Below are 13,896 nucleotides of genomic sequence, written 5' to 3' on the forward strand. Positions count from 1 at the left end.
GGTATCATCTCATTTAATATAAATAATGAGACAGCTTCTAGAACTATGAGTATATTTATATTTCTTTTAATGTTCATAAAACTAATAGTAATGTGATTTAAGCATTCAAACTGTATGTTTACAATAGAGATATGTAGGGATGTAAGATGCTTACTGGTAATGTAAAAGAAAATTTTTTTAACTTTGAGAACATGAGAGAAAATTAGTATTATCATATCTTAAAACCATACAAACAGAAATGCTGAATTTCAGTTTGATGTTATTTGCTAATAATGCCAGAGCAAAGTAATATAAATTTTTTCTGAGCTTCTAATTTTTCTGCAAATTTCAATTTTCTCAAATGTTTCTTGTTTCTTAAGTATAATTCTGTTTTGACCAGTTCTTTATTCAATCAGTTGTGTGGACTTATTGATATATGGCTGCGCACTAATTGTATGCAAGCCAAATTCCATTAAAATATTTTAAACCTATGGGGCACCTGGGTGGCTCAGTCGGTTAAGCATCCGACTTCAGCTCAGGCCATGATCTCACAGATCGTGAGTTCGAGCTCTGCGTTGGGCTCTGTGCTGACAGCTCAGAGCCTGGAGCCTGCTTTGGATTCTGTGTCTCCCTCTCTCTCTCTCTGCCCCTTCCCTGCTCTCTCTCTTGCGCGCATTCTCTCTCTCTCTCTCTCTCTCTCTGTCTCTCTCTCTCAAATAAGTAAACATTAAAAAAAATTAAATTTAACCCTAACAAAATTCTTCATACTCTTTAATACTGATTTCCTGAGTGGCCCACCTGACATTTGAAGAATTATTCTAACTATAAGAAATTCTGAATGGAGATTTTGAGTTTGTCATAACAGGTTTTTACATATTTACTTAATGGCATTCTGATTGTGTGATCAAAAAAACTGAACAAATGCTAGACAAACTTTTAAGAATGCTTGCTTTAATGAAATCTCCTGATTACAATTGTATGATGTTCTGTGCAGCTATATCCAGACACACCGACCAAGAAAAAAAATGAAATACACCCACATTTTCAATTCTGTTAAGCACCCCTTCCATCCCTCCTTGTCTTATTTGTACACTCATTCAGTTATTCAGCAGATACCTCTCGGTCACCTATGTGCCGTGCAACACACTAAGCTCCCAGGAGCCTTTGATAAATAAGACCCCTTTCTCTTGGGGCTTAGTCTCCAGTTGGTTTTGAGCATACATGAAAATTTCAGAACTTGCTTCCTTTAATTCTAATCTCTAGTTTTCTTTTCTTATAAAATATTTCAAACACTCAGCAATATACCAAAAATAATACGACAGATACCCAAATACTATCACACAGGCATAACAGACATTAACATTTTGGCATTTTGGCTTCAAATGTCTCCGGCTGTAACCATTAAGTTAATGTGTTATGTTGTGTACATTATGCACATTTTGTTCTCTTACTGCATATCTATAGATCTGTAAAGAATGTCATATTTTATGTGTTTTGTGTTTTCCATAAATGATTTCACATGGTATATACCCTTTTGCAGTAGGTTTTTGGTTGTTGGTTTTTTATTCAACATTGTTTTTGTTAATTCTCCATGTTGATGCATGCAGATGTAGTTCCTTGAAGCACTGTGTAATGCTCCCTTTTGTTTATAAGCCACAGTTTATTTCTCCATTCCTTTGCTGATACATTCTCAACTTAAGTTGTTTCCAATCTTTGGATATTATGAACCAGTAGTTCACTGAGCATGTTTATGTATGGTCTCCTTGTGTACATGCTTGAGTGGTTCTGTCAGATGTATATCTAGTAGCAGACTTGATGGCTCATGGGATGTGCATATCTTCAATTTTACTCCAATAAAGTGTGGTCCAAGATGGCGGAGTCATTTATAAATCTGCTTGGAGGAAGGTGGGGGGTTAAGTGCTCTTGCTAACCTATCAAATTCTTAGGTTATCTGTTGCTTGATTTTACTATACAGTATTTAAATTTGATTTTATCTAAGCAGTTATAGATAATAAGTGATTTCAATTTTTAATTAGAATTTTATTATTTCATCTGTTATGGAGGTTTAGGCATAAATGGATACAGTAGCAAACTATACAGGCTTTTTAAATTACAAAGAACATATTTTCTGACATGTTTTTGGTCCTCAAATCATTTACCTTTAAAAAAAAAGTTTATTTTCAGACAGAGAGCACACAAGTGGGGAAGGTGGGAAAGAAAGAATCCCAAGCAAGCTCCGCACCACCAGCACAGAGCCCAATGTGTGGCTTGAACCCACAAACCACAAGATCGTGACCTGAGCCAAAGTCAGATGCTTAAATGACTGAGCCACCCAGGCGCCCCTAAATCATTTACCTTTTAAACATACTCTAATATTAAGTGCTTAATTTTGAGTAACTACCTTAGTGAAAGTACATTTTAATTACTCTGTTGTTAAAACTATAAATTTCACTTAACTTTAAAAATCTATGTTAAGAGTGTTAACAACATATTTTGAAAAGATTTTACATACGGATTTAAAATCTAGTGATGAGTATAAGCTTTTCTTGCCCTTGAAATATATACAACTAAGCAAATGAAGTAGCACAAATATGCAAAGAGTTTTGAGCAGATCTGAGCTTTGCAGATGCTAGGGCTTTGTTTTTCCTAGGTTTTAGTTCTTCAAAGTATTAAGATGTTGTATTTTCTCGTTCTTTTTAATGTGTTTACCTCAAGTGATTTAAGAAGGAGACTGAATTTTAGCTGCAGCGGATGTATCATGCAGGGAGTACCCTGGTTTAAATTCTGACGTGCTTTCACTTCTGCTTGCTTCCCCTTGAAAGCGTCTAGAAAGAAGCTGGCACATTATTTTGCGGATGTTACTGGACATCAGGAAATACATGACTGGGTCTAAGCAGCTATTGAAAGATGAGAAAACCAGCATGATCTCATTGGTTTTGTGAATGATTTCCTTCCAATAGCAAGGTGGATTGTTTAGCTGTGAAAAAATATAGACAAATCGGAAGGCATGATAGGGAACAAAACATATAGTAAAAATGATGAGTACAATAAAGGAATTCCGAGCTGTAGTGGCATATTTCCCAGAATTGGGAAATTTTGACCTCCTTTTAGAAATCCTCAGTAGATTCTTGCCGATCTTAATATACGAAAGGATTATTAGTAAGAAAATTAGCCAGAACATTACCACAAGAATGAGGTTAAAAATTGCTTCTCCCTCTGTCTTCTCTCTATAATGGAAACACATTGTGGAATTATTGATATTATGGCCTTTCTTAGGGGTTAAAATAATCATAGTTAGAAATCCAGCAAGAGCAACTGTCCATACTACACAGCAAACATAAATACTTTGTTTGGTTGTTACTGCCTTCCGTTGTTGTATAGACCGATTGATTTTTATGTAGCGATCCAAACTGATGAATCCAAGCAAAATAATGCTAATGTACATGTTCATATAAAATAGTGTTCCCACAGCCTTGCAAAAGATCACTCCAAGTGTCCACTTGTTCTGGTTAATGTGATACATTATGCGGAAAGGCAAGCAGAAGATCAGTAAGAGATCTGCAATGGCTACATTCAGTAGGTAAATCTGAATGGAATTTCTTTTGCGGTGGATACCCAGAAATACATAGAGGGCGATTATGTTTCCGACCAGTCCCACGATGAAAATAACAGAGAAGGATGCTGTTAACACACTAGAGAGCAGTTTCTCATCCATGACACAGCTAGTAGCATTTGGTGATCTTGAGACGGTGTGTGGCGTTTGGATGCTGTGATTAGCGGTAAAGTTCACTCCCTGGGAGGAGCAAAGCCAGCTGTGGGCCGAAGTGGTTGGCATTGTTACGACGTGACTTCTCATTGTCTGGTATAGGGATCAAAAAGTGAAGGTGCTAAATGACGTGTTCCTTGTGTGTAGCTTTGATATCTTCAGAATTTTCCTGCAATGGAATGCAGCATTGAGTCATTTGCCATTTTAATAATGGTCACTTTAACTCTAAGCACAAATAATAAATGATATATTTTCAGACGGGAGAAACTTTGACTATCTACACTATGTATGTAGCAGCAGCATGGTATCACAACTGAAGCAGTAAATGTACTAGAGTCTTAAGGAATGTTCTGCTCTGACCTTTCCTATGGCTGTGGTATACATTCAAGGTTTGTTTTATTTAACCTGCCATAAGGGGTTTGTTATGGGAATAGAGATGGAGGTACAGAGAAATGACAGCTCATATTGTTCAAAGATAAGGGTCAATTTCCCCAAAGGTAGTTACAGCCATGAGTGAGCTGAGCCCATTGCCGACCCCTGCCCAGCTCCCTGCCTTGACTCCTTCCCTTGTGTCTGGTATTCATTCCTTTGGGCAAGGATTGCCACACAGCATAGGACATTAACTGTGGCAGTCTCCCATTCTAGGGTGGGAATAGAGGAAAGAGTCCTAAATTTCTTCCTTTTCAAGCTAGACCAAGTCGGGTGTATTAAAATCATTTGCCTGCGAGCTGTGCAGACCCAGGAGAGCAGAGCACCTGCTCCCTCAGGCAGACTCTTGTAACACAATAGCCAAACAACCCCAAACCGGGTGGCATCGGCCACCAGTTGGGCCAGATGGACAGTCTCCTGACCCGGAAACATAGAGCAATAGTACAGATGGGAAGCAGGACGTGCATTCCAAGATTTTGAAACAACTAACTGTAGCTTACTATGCCTCGGGTTAGGTCCTTTGCAACTGTTGCTCGAACCTTATAAGAGAGTGTGTGTGAATTCCACTCATTTGCTGCAGCAGAGAATGTTAGTGCCACCTGATCTTGGCCCCTTCCTGGGCATTGAGTACAGTGAAGCCCTCAGTCTGAGAGGCCATCATAAGGAGCTAGAAGACATGAAGAGAGGGTCCCAGGAGGTCTCATCACATTCCTTTCTTAGAGTGATTGCCCCATTTCCCTACAGCAGCATCTTAGCAGCTGTAACACAAAGACGTTCTGAGCAAGGTTACCAAAATCAGACCTGACTAACTCTCTGTGACCTTCGTCACACCAATTCATCTTTTCTAAGCCTCGGGTTTCTTACCTGTAGAAATGCACAACGTATATGAAGAGCTTAACCCCAGGCACATAAAAGTTCTCAAAGAAAATTAGTTTACAAAAATCCAAAAAACACCACGGTGCCTGGGTGGCTCAGTCAGTCAGGCATCCAACTCTGGTTCAGGTCACAAACTCACAGTTCGTGAGTTCAAACCCTGTGTCAGGCTCTGTGCTGACAGCTGGGAGCCTGGAGCCTGCTTCGGATTCTGGGTCTCCTTCTCTCTCTCTGCCTGCCTCCCTGTCTGTCTCTGTCTCTCTCTGTCTCTGTCTCTCTCAAAAATAAATAAACATTTTTAAAATTAAAAATAAATAAGAAAAAAAATTAAAACACCTTTGGGGTTGCCTGAGTGGCTCACTTGGTTGAACTCCTAACTCTTGATCTCAGGTCATGGTCCCAGGGTCATGGGATCAAGCCCAGTGTTGGGTTCTGAGCTGAGCATGGAGCCTGCTTAAGTTTCTCTCTCTCTGCTCATGTGCAGGCATTTTCTCTCTTTCCCTCACCCCCACCCCCTCACTCATTCACGCTCTCTTTCTAAAATATATATGTATATATAAACACCTTTGGACTAACCTCACTTTAGTAAATATTTCATACCTGGCTAAGTACTGCATGGAAACCAAAGTTGAACAAGACCAAGATTCTGCTCTCAAGAAACATTTTTGTAGGCATGTGCATTCAAATTCTGAATGCTATCATGTAAAGTAGAATTGAATTAAAATAACTTCTGGATGTGACATGGTACACAGAGAAATACATTTGGAAGAACTTAGCCTTTCTTAACATTCTGTCTGTAATTTGATCGAGAAGAAACTATGTAGTCAAGGATAAAGTTCCAGTTTAAAATGTTGCTAAAGAGGGAAAATTGATTCCAGGGAAGAAAAACTGGCTGGTGAAGAGGAAGTTATGTAATCCATCTCTGGTAAGAGCCTGTCTCCACAGTTCAGGTCAGTGGAGGGAGGGAGGCAGGCAGACCCAGTCTGGTCTGTCCTGTGTCTCAACTGCCAGAACCAATTTCAGCAAAGCTTATAGAAAATTACAGGCATGTATCTGGTGATTGGAAATTCTAAAAGGAAAGGGCAATCTAGGAAGAATGGCAGGTTCCCAAAAAAGTAAGCAGATAATGCAACCTAGATTACCAGGAAGAGGAAAAGCGTGCCTGAAGGAAGGATTTGCATTGTATGGTTAGGTGGGAACCTTGCTGTAGCTCAGGTAGAAACCTCCCATGGCCACTGATAAAAGAGAATTTGATGGCAAGTGATAGGACTTTGAGAGCTCAGATAGCCAAAATGACTGTAAAAACTCATTTGTAAATAGTTCTTTTTTTTCTTTCTTCCATGCTAGATCTTAAACTCTATTAGGATTGGAAAACCAAGTCTTTTTTTCTTTGCCTCTGTGTACCAAGTGCTTAGCATGGTACATATTACTGAATGAAAGAGGGAATTTAGTAGAAAAGCCAGTGGAATTTTACGTGTGGACGTCAAAATCAGCTGTTCAAGTACAGGAGGGGCTTTAGCTGCATTAAGAAACAAAACCGCATTTGCTGTGTCAATAGTGTGATGCGCCTGCAGCAAAAACTAATCACTATGAGTTCTTTGGTTGAACTCCTAGATATGGAATGTCGTAAGTGGAGATTGTTACCACTAACCTGAAGGTTGTTATTACTAGTCCTGAGCTGGTAGGGCCTCCTAACAGCACACTTAGAAACTGCCACAGACCACATGGGGAGAGAAGCCCAAATCATGTCCTAGGAGCGAGCTAAATTGGAAGTAGGCACCTTACCCTGGAGAAGTAGAAGAGACTCTCAGTGGCTCTCAATCTGGGCTGCATATTAGAAGGCTTTTTAAAGGTATCAGTGCCCGGCTCCAACCCCATATCCTCGGATTTAATTGGTCTGGAATGGGCTCCAGGCAATGGTTTCCTTTAAAAGCTCCTCAGGGGATTCTAACGTGCAGCCAGAATTGAACCCTTGAGCTAGGTGGCTGAACCATTAACTACTATTTATTTAGCAGTTGCTGTGTACCAGGCAGTGTGTGAAGCACATTTATATTCATTTACATAAGCCTTATATTAACCTTGTGAGGTAAGTATTACAAAAGAGGCAATGAGAAATCAAGAGGTTGTGAACTTTACCCGTGACCACGCAGTTCTTAAATGGCAGCACCCAAGCTGGGACTCACATCTGCCTAGCTTTTAGGGTCCATGATCCTTTTTGCTAAACCTCACTCCTCCTGATCACACATGAACAGCATTTTCTTTTTTAATTCTGAGTTCTGTCAGCCAAATTTAGACATGATTCCTTCAACATTATCCACATTGGCAATTTTTTTTTTAAGTAATCTCTACAACCATTGTGGGACTCAAAGTCACAACCCTGAGATCAAGAGTCCTGTGTTCCACTGCCTGAGCAGCCAGACACTCCTTAAAGATTTTATTTTTTAAGTAATCTTTACACCCAGTGTGGGGCTTGAACTCACAACCCCAAGATCAAAAGTCACATGTTCTACTGACTGAGCCAGCCAGGTGCCCCTCACATTAGCAATTTTAAGAACAGCTTTACTTCTTTGGGAAAAGGTATTAATCTTTTCATTTCCCCTGTCCATTAGAGTAAGTAAAGAAGTCCAGAGTTTATAGAATCACAAATCATTCATTGGAATGTTTAGCACGTTTCCTAGAGCATATCTTTTCAAACTTACTTCTAGGCCTGAAAGCNTTAGCACAAAGCACGTATCCTGAAACCATTTGCTCCAGCTCTAATCTGCCAGTAAAATAAATAAATAATAGTTGGACAGAGTTGCCAATAAACCTTTCTGGTTTTGCTTTATCTTCAAGCCTAAAGACGATAAAAGTTAAGGGGTGCCTGGGTGGTTCAGTAGGTTGAGCGTCCAGCTCTTTTTTTTTTTTAATTTTTTAAATGTTTTTATTTATTTCTGAGAGAGAGAAAGCGTGAGCAGGGGAAGGTCAGAGAGAGAGGGAGACAGAATCTGAAGCAGGCTTCAGGCTCTGAGCTAGCTGTCAGCACAGAGCCCGACACGAGGCTCGAACCCACAAATGGTGAGATCATGACCTGAGCCGAAGTCAGACCTTTAACCGACTGAACCACCCAGGCGCCCCGAGTGTCCAGCTCTTGAATTCAGCTCAGGTCATGATCTCGCAGTTAATGGAATTGAGCCCCACATCCAGACTCGGCACTAACAGTGGGGGGCCTGCTTGGGATTCTCTCTCTCTCTCTCTCTCTCTCTCTCTCTCTCTGCCCCACCCCAGGCACACATGCTCTTGCTCTCTCTTTCTCCCTCCCCCTCTCAAAATAAATAAACATTTAAAAGAAAAGAAAATAAAGCAAAAGCACTGCATTTGTTTTAATAGTAATAGTACCATCATTTAGAACCATGTATTAGGTGGCTAGTGTCCAGTCATCTATTAACAAATTAACAGATTAGATTCTGTTTTACACTTAATGGCTAATTTTTGCCTTTCAGTGTGTCAGTCACTCACTGTTCTTAAGGCCATCTATTGATGTATAAAAACTACTTATTTGATAAGACTGGCCAATGAGGACAAGAAACAGACCACTGTGTTCACATAATGGACTAGTTTCCCAGTGAGTATTAAGACTCCTGTGGTATATTGAAGTGGTCACAATGGTTTTCTGATAGTAGGTGGTAAAAAGTTTTTTTAGTGTTGTTACTTGACAAATCCTGAAGTTTGCCGCCCTTTGTTAGTGCTGCATTTATACCCAGTACCACCACCCACTTCCAATAGTCTTCATCTGGCTCACATAGGAGCTTCTATACTGGAGAGCAGCACATTACAGATTCCATGGTGGCCTCTAATAAACAAAAGCTTTTTTTTTTCCTTTTAAGTTTGTAATTATTTAAGTAATCCCAACACCCAGCGTGGGGCTCAAACTCACAACCCTGAGATGAAGAGTTACATGCTCCTGTGACTGAGCCAGCCAGGCGCTCCAAGCAAAAGCTTTTTAAATGTACTTCGGGTATGTTTGTGAAAACATTACATCGCTATGTTAAAATACATACCTATTTGGCAATAGTAGCAACCTTTCACTGTTTGTAGTTTGACTTGATAGTGACCGGATCGGATCCCTCAGGCCATGCTTCAAAAAACTGCACTAATTGCTGCATATGGAATAAAAATCGAAAGCGTGTTACTTTGGAACTAATACTATTAGTAGTACATTCAGTTCTGCTATAAACTTAACAGTAGAATAAAGTGCAACCATTGAAACTAGGGAGACAGCATAACCATAAAGTTAATAAGTGATCACCTCTACCACATTGAAAATAAAATTGGTTGGGGCTTCTAGGTGGCTCAGTCGGTTAAGCGTCTGACTTCGGCTCAGGTCATGATCTCATGGTTCCTGGGTTCAAGCCCCGCGTCAGGCTCTGTGCTGACAGCTAGCTGAGAGCCTGGAGCCTGCTTCGGATTCTGTGTCTTCCTCTCTCTCTGACCCTCCCCTGCTCATTCTGTCTCTATCTCTCTCTCAAAAATAAATAAAACATTAAATAAATAAATACATAAATACATAAAATTGGTGGCTGCTTATGAAAATAACTTTCAGTAAACTCCAGTGTCTCTGCACGTCTTTATGGCAGAGCACAAAAGACCATGTAAGCAGTGTGACCACATCGGTAGATGAGCTTCAGTCCCTGCAGTGTCCTCAAGTATTTCAAGTCACTAAGAAGACAGCCTCATTTTAAGTCAAACCAAGGCAGAGGTCTCATTCAAGCACCTTACTCAGGGCTCTAGAAAGCAAAATGGTGCTAGTCACCATGAAGCCAGTTTCACCTTTAATATTCAGAGAAGCAAATTTTGACTGAAATAATGGATTATTTCTATAACTGAAATCAAGGCGTACTCACAGTTCAGGCTCTCTTGCAGTAAAAGGAGCAGAGCCCCAAGCTTCCCTAAACACAGAGACTCGTCTTTATGTGTCAGCTGGGTTCTCCATCCGGTGGTGGTTCAATTGGTTGAGGTTGTCTTTTTTTATATTTGCATGTGGTAATCAGGCTGTTCCCCCCCCCTTTTTCTTTCTTTTTTCGATATGATACCCCTCCAAGTCCTTGTAGAAATGTTTAACAACTTCGTGTTTAAGCTCAGTCAACATTCCAACTTTAGAAAATGTTTTTTCTATGCATACCTTTCACCTTGGCAGTCGTAGGAAGTTTTCCCTTATCCCCGTCCCACCCCAGATAAAGAAGTTTTATGAATTCTAAGCAGAAATAACGCATTTTCTGTTTTTCCTAGGAAATAATGTATAATATGCATTGCATTTGCTGTTTCTTTCAGGATTCATTTTAGAAATTAAGCAATTCACAGAAAATGACATTCCTGTATTGAATCGTACTAACGTCAACAGTGAATTATTTTATCCTTTTTTATAAGTTTTGGGTTTTCTTTTTAACTTTTACTTGACCTGTACATTATTTTAGTGTATTTTCATGCATTCCCTGAAGACCTTGGACTTATTTTCTGAAAAAGTTTTACAGTTTTGGACAAGATGAGATTTGGGATCATATTCTCCCTCTTTTATCACTGTGACAAACTTTCCCAACTAAATTGACATATCTCCTGTCTTTTAAAGAAAATAATGAAGGAATTCTGCAGTTTTTGTTTTGGTCCTAATCCAATATTTAATGACTATCTGTCCATCTCTTGAACTGCTCGCCTTGCAGTTTCACGGCATTTCCCTTTTTTTGTTGTCATCTGAAACAAAAGATTAGTTTTTAGCCTCCCCGTAATTGTCACTGTGCAGCTTTACTGACACTAAATAATACATAACTCACTGGGCTTTAGCTAATATTCTAATTATATCTGGGTACATACACTCTTCTGAACCCATATTTTCCAGAGGTTTTGCTTTGTTATAAATATGACACATGGGACAAAATATTTTTAAGTTGCTAGAATGAGAATATTTTGTAGCTTTTACTTCCCCTTAGAACCCCTGAGAAGGAAGAGGATTTCTTTGTTGGTCTGGCAGGAATTTTGTGTGTGTGCAGTTAAAAAAATGTATATATATATGTGTATATATATGTAATACTAAACTTACTATCTTAATGATTTTTAAATACACAACCCAGTACTGTTAAGTATATTTATACTATCGTGCAGTAGATCTCTGGAACTTTTTCATCATGCAAAACTGAAACTCTGTCATCACTAAACGCTAATTCCCTTTCCCTGCCCTTGGCAATTACTTTCCTATTTTATGTGATTTTCACTAATGTAGATCACTCATTTGAGTGAACTGGTACCGTATTTCGTCCTTTTAGACTGGCTTTTTTCCATTTAGCTTAGTATTGTCAAGGTTGCTGCATCTTATAGCATGTGACAGGACCGCCTTCTTTCTAAAGCTGAGTAATGTTCCATTGTATGTGTATATCCCTCACATCTTCCTTATCCGTGTATCTGTCAGTGGACATCTGAGTTGCTTCCAGCTCTTGGCTGTTATGAATAAGGCTGCACTGAGCATGGCTGTGCAAATGTATTTTGGAGATCTGGCAGAATTTTTTTATGACTTAAATAGGTGTTATCTATTAGCATTCTATTTCACTAAATCTAACATAAATCATTTTATATTTTACTAGCAAGCTNTTCAAAACACTAACCCTGCTTTCATCTTCAGTGCCCTGGTGGCCCTACTATGACCAGATTTGAGTGTACATGCAGCCCCCAGCTTTGGGGTTCAGCTTCAGATTTGTAGACTTTGCAGTGGTGCAAAGCCATGGGAGCTCAGCAGAAACCGCACTTCACATTTTGGTCTTTTCCCGGGCAAGCACTATGTTGCCAGGCAGTGGCCGTGAGCTGCAGCTCCCGGTCAGCCACACCATCACGAGAGTCAACAACCGATACACTTACAACCCTTGTATACCCATACAAGCATTCTCTTTTTCACTGTGGATATGGTATTCAGTAAATTACATGAGATATTTAGCACGTTGTTATAAAATATGCTTTGTGATAGATGAGTTTGCCCAACTAGAGGCTAATGTATGTGTTCTGAGCATGTTTAAGGTTGGCTAGGCTAAACTATGGGATATGGGAGATTAGGTATATTAAATGCCATTTTCAACTTAAATATTTTCTTTTGTTTTTAATGTTTATTTTTGAGAGAGAGACACAGAGTGTGGGGCGGGGGGCGGAGGTGGGGAGGGACAGAGAGAGAGTGGGGCACAGAATCCAAAGCAGGCTCCGGGCTCCAAGCTGTCAGCACAGAGCCCAGTGCGGGGCTCAAATCATGAACCGAGAGATCATGACCTGAGCAGAAGTCAAACGCCCAACCGACTGAGCCACCCTGGCACCCCTCCACTTACGATATTTTCAACCTGTGATGGGTTTATAAGGACATAACCCCATTGTATATTGAGGAAGATCTGTAATCTTGTTCTAGTTCTTCCTTTACATGAGCTTTTTCCTATTCATTTTGAGCTTTCTACTTTCTGTCTCTGTTTCCTCTTCCTCCTTTGTTGGTATCTTAGCTTGTTATTTATATATAGAAGTAGAAAAGCATAAATAATATATACGTTTGTCTGGTACCATCTATCACTGATTACCACCATCTTCTCTTTATCTGAATCCCAACCCTGGTTAAATGCAGCCCACCTGAACCTTGCTGGCTAACATGAAGACTACTGGGTACAGACACACAGTTGGGTTGATTGGTCTCACTTCACATTCATGACCACAAACCTCAAGTGGGCCCATGTGCTGCTACCAGTCCTGCTATATTTCCTTAGTGTGGTGGATCTCAGAGCATGGCTCCCCGACCAGTAGCATCTACATCACTCAAAAACTCGTTAGAATTGCATATTCTTGACCTCACCGCAGACCTTGTGATTCCAAAACTCTGGGCATGAAAGCCAGCACAGCTGTATGATTCTGATGCTGAAGTTTGACAACCATTGCCTCAGTCAATTCATTCTGTTCTTTCAAAGTACTTTTTCACACCTTCCCTCTTCTCCAATTGCTAACAACCCCCTCTCCTTACCCACTCCCGCCCGATGATCACTTTTATTTCAAAGTAAATAGAAAACAGAAGTACAGTACTCAGAAGAGAACTTCCTCATCTTCCTACATCCCCAACTGCTTGCATCTACAGGTGCTCCCGGACCCTGGCTTCTTCACTGGTGCAGAGGCCAACCCCTCTCCCCACTTGCACACTACATCCCGTCCCTTCTTTCTCCTGCGGTCATTTTTTCCTCTCCACAGGACCATTCCCGGCAGCACACAAATGTCTCTCTGTCAAAGACCAAACAAAAATAAACAAACCTCCCTGAAAAATCTGCTACTGCTACAGAGCCGGCTATCAGATATATCGTTATGTGGAACTTTCGAATACTTATATGTATTTTCTTGTTTTCAAAAAAGATAACCATGGAAGGATAAACGAAAACCTAGTACAAGTACTTAACAAAAGAGGAGGGAGAGATTAAGGGAAAAGGGAAGGTACAAAAGCTAGACTTCTCTGAATGGAATTTTTGTTTACAGTTTTGATTTTGGAGCCATGTATGTGTTTTATATAATTAAAACACCAAATCAAGTCAAAATGTAATTCAAACAAATTGGCCTCATCAAGTAACACACTGAAAGCATAGCCATGAGATGGGGCGCCTGGGTGGCTCAGTCGGTTAAGCATCCGACTTCGGCTCAGGTCATGATCTCAAGGCTTGTGGGTTCAAGTCTCATTTTGGGCTCTGTGCTGACAGCTCAGAGCCTGGAGCCTGCTTCGGATTCTGTGTCTCCTTTTCTCTCTGTCCCTCCCCCATTGTGCTCTGTCTGTCTCTGTCTCTCAAAAATAAATAAATGTAAAAAAAAAATTAAAAAAA

At 40.0% G+C, this 13,896-nt stretch overlaps 2 protein-coding genes across 2 annotated transcripts in view; one reads left to right on the top strand and one right to left on the bottom strand.

The window, feature by feature from the left end:
- Positions 1-13,896, top strand: part of CASK (calcium/calmodulin dependent serine protein kinase) — a gene marked incomplete at its 3' end in the record, with an annotated part of 276,912 nt that overhangs the window by 112,722 nt on the left and 150,294 nt on the right. The gene's annotated exons all lie outside the window — the stretch shown is intronic.
- On the bottom strand, positions 929-9,987 carry GPR34 (G protein-coupled receptor 34). The gene is made up of 3 exons (XM_077768529.1): positions 9,931-9,987; positions 9,088-9,186; positions 929-3,914 (listed from the first exon to the last, which is right to left on the bottom strand). The coding sequence occupies exon 3, from the start codon at positions 3,833-3,835 to the stop codon at positions 2,699-2,701; it is 1,137 nt and encodes a 378-aa protein (XP_077624655.1). The 5' UTR covers positions 3,836-3,914; positions 9,088-9,186; positions 9,931-9,987; the 3' UTR covers positions 929-2,698.

Source organism: Crocuta crocuta, unplaced genomic scaffold (assembly GCF_008692635.1).
Source record: "Crocuta crocuta isolate KB4526 unplaced genomic scaffold, BGI_CrCroc_1.0 scaffold467, whole genome shotgun sequence".
Taxonomy (NCBI): Eukaryota; Metazoa; Chordata; class Mammalia; order Carnivora; family Hyaenidae; genus Crocuta; species Crocuta crocuta.